The following is a 5,370-nucleotide window of genomic DNA, read 5'->3' on the forward strand; positions in this document are numbered from 1 at the left end:
GAGGAGGAGGGAGGTTTGAGTTGCTCTTCAGCATCCAACAAACACATCCGAGGGGGGAAAAAAAAAGGACTTCTTTATTCCTTCCCTTTTAGCTCGTGCACCTGACGGGTCAGTCCCTGTCACAGATGCTTCCTCTGATGATGGCCTCAGGGAGGATTTTCTCACATTTCTAATAACTAAAGCAAAAAAACAATAATTTTCCCTTTTTTTTTTCTTTTCTATTAACAATAAAGAGACACCTGGACCCTACAGTCCTTTGACAACTTATTGAAATATTTACTGGAAATCATTATGTCTTAATGGAAGTGGGAGCCCCCCGAGCACCCCAAGGAATTCACTGAAGCTTTGTTTGCCTTTAACATAGATTTTAATTACAGCTGGAACCCTGTCAATGCTAACAAATTACAAGCAGCTCGGTGGTGCTAATTGAGGCCACCAGACCTGTTCTTGCTGTGGAGAGAAGCTGCTGCTGCAGAGATCCGGCCTCACCTGCGCGTCGCTGTTGGCAGCAGATACCGAGATATTCTGTCTTCTGACAGAAAAATAAGATTTGACCCAATTTCTACTCCAGTTTCAGGATCTTGGGAGATGCCTCCTCTTCCACAACAACGTTCTGCTCACTATTATCTCCTGTCTTCTCATAGATCATAGAATGGTTTGGGTTGGAAGGGACTTTAAAGATCATCCAGTTCCAACCCCCCTGCCAGCAGCAGGGACACCTTCCACTAGACCAGGTTGCTCAAAGCCTCATCCAGCCTGACCGAGAACACTTCCAGGGAGGGGGCATCTACAACTTCCTTGGGCAACCTGTTCCAGTGTCTGACCACCCTCACAGTGAAGAAGATCAACCCTCTTGCGCCGTAGCGAGGACACAGTGTCCTCTCTTGTCTGATCTTAGAATGGGTGATACCAAAAACAAATATCTGGTGTTCCTGTAGGAAGGAGAGTTAATATGGAAGAGGAGGAAGCCAGAGTAGGTAACGCTGACTGCTGACCTCCTGGGAAGGCCTTGGGGAAATGGCCTCTCTGTTCGCTGGCCCCACAGTGGTTGCGGATGTCATTAAAGATCTAGACACTCAGATAGCTGTAAGTAAAGCACTGGGGGGGGTTTGCCGTGGAGCTGGCATGTGTGGTTTATCCTGGGAATCTGCACATCCCCCTGGTTTTGTGTTTGGTGATCTTAACGGCACGTAAAGGGTGAGCTAAGATCTGCAAAGAAACGAACAAAACGACTTTTCTGTTAATTAAGTGCTGCCCCAGGATTTTGGAGCTTGCTCCCCTGCATGGTGGGTAAGAATTCCTGCTTTGTGGATTTTTAAACTGAGGTTTGGGAGTGAGCAGCCTGAGATCAGCCTCAGCTAAAACCAAGACTAGTACTCTGCAATCCCTCCTGCTCTTGTGCTCAGCTCCTCATTCAGAAATGCCTGAATCTGAGGAGTTTTAGGGTGTGGACGTAACGGTTTTCCATTGTTAATTAGTTAAAATTGAATTTTAATTTAAATAAGAATTTGCTGTAGGTTGCTACAGAAATGTGTGTTGGATTTAAATTCTCCTCAGAGGGCTGTGTGGCGGTGCATGAGCGTGCCTTGGATTGAAACACTAAAGCAGCTGCTTCTGAATACCCTGGTGTGATTTCTGGGTTGCGTTTTGAATTAATCCAAACTAACAAAACTTGCCCTGACGAGGGGAAAATGTCTGGTTTATAGCTCGGGTGGCAGACGCTCCGTTCATCCCCGTTCATCCCTTTGTCATGGTGTAAAGCTGTTTAAACCAACTCTCTTCTTCTTTCATAATGAAGCTCACCCCAAAACACTTGGATTTTTCCAAAAATCCATCTACTCTCAGCAGCTGCTTTTCACCCATCTCTGTGCCCAACACGAAGGGGTTTTACATCAAACTGTGCGTTAAATCCTCGTTTAACGTGACAGATCTGCTCGTGGTGATGAAGACCCAGAGTTTGGATGAGTTTCTTTTCATGGAGCAGCGAGGACAGAACAAAGCTTTGTTGATCTTGGATTTTAGAGCCTCCCAGCCATGAATATAGGAGTTCCCAGTCAGTCTGTGTGTTAGTTCAGTGGCCAGTAACTTCAATAACTTCAGGGCACTGAAGGGTGAACCTGGAAGATCTGAGGAACCAGTTAAGCTGCCACAACCCATTTCTGGTTCACTGTTAACAGCTCAATCTGACTTCATTTGCTGTGGCTGTTGGTTGCCTGGTGTGGGAGGAACAAATCAAAGGTGTGGGAGGAACAAATCGAAGGTTTGGACACTGGTGTTACCTCTGAGTGCCCAGAATTGCACTCTCAGAACTGTAAAACGAACCCTACGTGGTCAAGTTCTCATCGAGGGAAGTGTGTTTCTAAAAATGAGACCCCCCCCCAGCTTGCCAGGAGACACCCAATGGAGCCTGAACGTTCTCCTCTTCTTCTCAGGCATGTGGAGTGTGGAGATGATGACTCGAACGCTCCCCCGCTGTTCCCCTGCGTTGCCACCATGGGAGCAAACCATGTTCCATAGTTAAATCTTCTTTGCATGGTCTCTTCCTCGAAGCTGTTTGTGCTCTGAGTGAAATGTGTTCGGAAAGGCCCTGGCTGGAGGGTGAGGGCTGGACACACGTGTGGGATTCGGCCCAAGGAGCGAGCAGACGGGTCCCACTGCAGAGCTGCCACCTCTTGCCAGCGTGTGCTGTGCAGCCGCTCTGCTTCTCATGGCAAATTTCATATTCCATATCCCAGGGAATGTTTTCTCTTCTTCTAAACCTTGTTCCTCTCTTCTTGCTGCATCCAAAGAGTCCTGATCTTCTATAAACCTCTGGGCCCCATCAGGACGCTGGACAAAGACCATCCCCTTGAATTCCTTCTCTCTTTACTAACTGTGACTTCTGTTTCCTTTTCCAGTTGATCGGTTTGGGTCCCCACAACCCCAAGAAGAAGCAAGACTTAGATAAGCTTTATGATCTAAAAGCTAAAGCCCAACAGATTATGAACCAATTTGGTCCTTCTACCTTGATCAACCTCTCCAACTTCTCCTCCATAAAGCCAGAACCAGCCAGCACTCCCCCGCAGAGCTCCATGGCCAACAGCACCACCGTGGCAAAGATGCCTGGGACGCCCAGCGGAGGAGGACGGCTCAGTCCTGAAAGCAACCAGGTAATTTCATCCCTATCTTTAGGACAGTAGGGAAGATGTCCAAACCTGCTTGTGGCTTAATTCCTCTCCTTCCTTAAATTACTGTCAAAAACTTAATTATCTATTAAAGTATCAGTTACTGTGTGAGCAAACATCTCATGTATTTCATAGAATCACAGAATCCCAGACTGGTTTGTGTTGGAAGGGACCTTAAAGCTCATCCAGTCCCAACCCCCCTGCCATCAGCAGGGACACCTTCCACTAGACCAAGTTGCTCAAAGCCTCATCCAACCTGGCCTTCAACACTTCCAGGGAGGAGCAGCCACAGCTTCTCTGGGCAACCTGGGCCAGCGTCTCACCACCCTCACACCAAAGAATTTCTTCCTCTGATCTCATCTCCATCTCTCCTCTTTCAATTTAGAGCCATTTCTTCCCTCCCAGGTACTTTCAGGCTGGATGGAGTACGGACACTGTAGGTGTAGAGGTTGTTTCAGGCTCAGGAAAATGTACTGGGTGTGTGATTGGGAAATTATTTTAAAATGTGGTTTAAATAAGAGAAATAAAAGTGCAAGCTTGAAACCTGCATCTCACTGGGGCAGTATGAGAGGCGGCATCGCTGCCCGGAGCTGCTCACTGTGTGTTTGCTTGTTGTGATCTGGAGTCTCAGACGCTGCTGCCCAGCCGAGTGCTCCAGGAGCACACCCTGACCTCTCTGTGGGCTTCACTGGCCCCAGGACCTCTCTGGGAAGTGTCCTGGTCCCCTGACACAGACACACGCGCGGCAGCTCCGCCGTTGGTCTGAGGGAACCGGGAAGGGCAGGAATTTCCCACGTGTGTCTGGTTCATCTGACCGGGCTGAGGGGTCGGTGGTGATAATGTTCATCCATATCCTAGGAGATTAAATGTCCTGCTGGTGTTCAGCAGCAGTAAAATTTCTGCTCCCTGCCCTGTTTGGGCTGAGAGGACGCTGCCTTCTGCCCTAGAATAACCCAGCACTTGGGTTTATCTCTGTTTTCCATTTGAAACCCCGAAGCTGATAAGCGCTAGAGCCATTGAAATACTTCCTGTGTGCCCTGAGCACAAATCCAGTCGCTGATGCGGGTCTTGCACTTGCTGTCTGCCTCTTAAAACTTCTAGTTCTACCTTTGTCCCCTCTTGCTGGCAGATTTGCTTCAGCCAGTGGCATTTTAGTGCCAGTTTAGTGCATGAGCCTTATTTCTCCTGACCTGCTGCGTTCCACTTTCAGCTCACAGCAACCACTGGTGGTTGAAAATGACTCCTCAACACCTGATATTACTTACCTCTCCCACTCCTGCACTGATCCGCTGTGTCAATACGTGTGACTTCAGCCTCAGGAGTAAAGAGGGAGGAGATCTTGTGTGGCTGTGCTTGGGCAGTTCTTGCGTGGGCAGTTGCTTTGCTAAAATAGAGCAGTAAATCATTCCTCTTCTTCCACGTGCTCAGGTTTTAACCAAGAAGAAATTGCAGGACCTGGTGCGTGAGGTGGATCCGAACGAGCAGCTGGATGAAGATGTGGAGGAAGTAGGTACCAACCCATGGCAGGGGCTGCACAAAGAGTTAATCTGGGAATTTTCACAGAGCAGTTGCCCTTTGTCCCAGGCAGAGAGGGTTGGTTCATCTCACCCTCCTATGTTCTCATGTTCGCTGCAGCTTTCAGCCATCCGTGTCTGTTTCTGCGTCCCAGCGTCAAGAAGGGTTTTAAACCAGTAATTGTAGCAAACACCTTGGAAATACCGGCTTCTGCGGGTTCATTTTCATACTTTGTGCATAATTTCAGCTGCTCTGTGCTGATAAGACCGGTTCTTGTCCTTGTTCTGCCACAGATGCTGTTGCAGATCGCTGATGATTTCATAGAGAGCGTGGTGACGGCTGCCTGCCAGCTCGCGCGGCATCGCAAGTCAAACACCCTGGAAGTGAAAGACGTTCAGTTACATCTTGGTAAGTGAGGTTTTTATTTTCTCTCTCAGTTGAGAGCTGCACGGTGTTGGAGTGGAAACCTGGGAGCAGCTGCAGATTTATTGCCATAAAAATGAGGGGATGAGTGGGGTGTGTGCCCCGAACCATCCCCTCTCCAGATTTTGCAGTTGTGCACTTTGTAGCTCTCAATCAGCTGGGGCTGGAGCGTCCCCAGCACAGAGACTGCATCATAATCGTGTTTAATGCTGCGCAGCCCTCTGCTGCTCTGCTCTTGGGAAGCTTTTCTAGCTGGTATGTGGATCAT

The 5,370-nt window shown here is 48.5% G+C and overlaps 1 protein-coding gene across 1 annotated transcript; it reads left to right on the forward strand.

Annotated features, from left to right (window-relative positions):
* Positions 1-1,000: 1,000 nt before the first annotated feature.
* Positions 1,001-5,091, forward strand: TAF12 (TATA-box binding protein associated factor 12; the record flags this gene model as incomplete). The annotated part of the gene is made up of 4 exons (XM_010166580.2): positions 1,001-1,086; positions 2,898-3,149; positions 4,593-4,670; positions 4,973-5,091. Coding segments are annotated over exons 1-4 (518 nt in total), but the record flags the coding sequence as incomplete, so codon positions are not given.
* Between the last annotated feature and the right edge of the window lie 279 nt (positions 5,092-5,370).

This window comes from Antrostomus carolinensis, unplaced genomic scaffold (genome assembly GCF_000700745.2).
Source record: "Antrostomus carolinensis isolate BGI_N321 unplaced genomic scaffold, ASM70074v2 scaffold44104, whole genome shotgun sequence".
Classification (NCBI taxonomy): domain Eukaryota; kingdom Metazoa; phylum Chordata; class Aves; order Caprimulgiformes; family Caprimulgidae; genus Antrostomus; species Antrostomus carolinensis.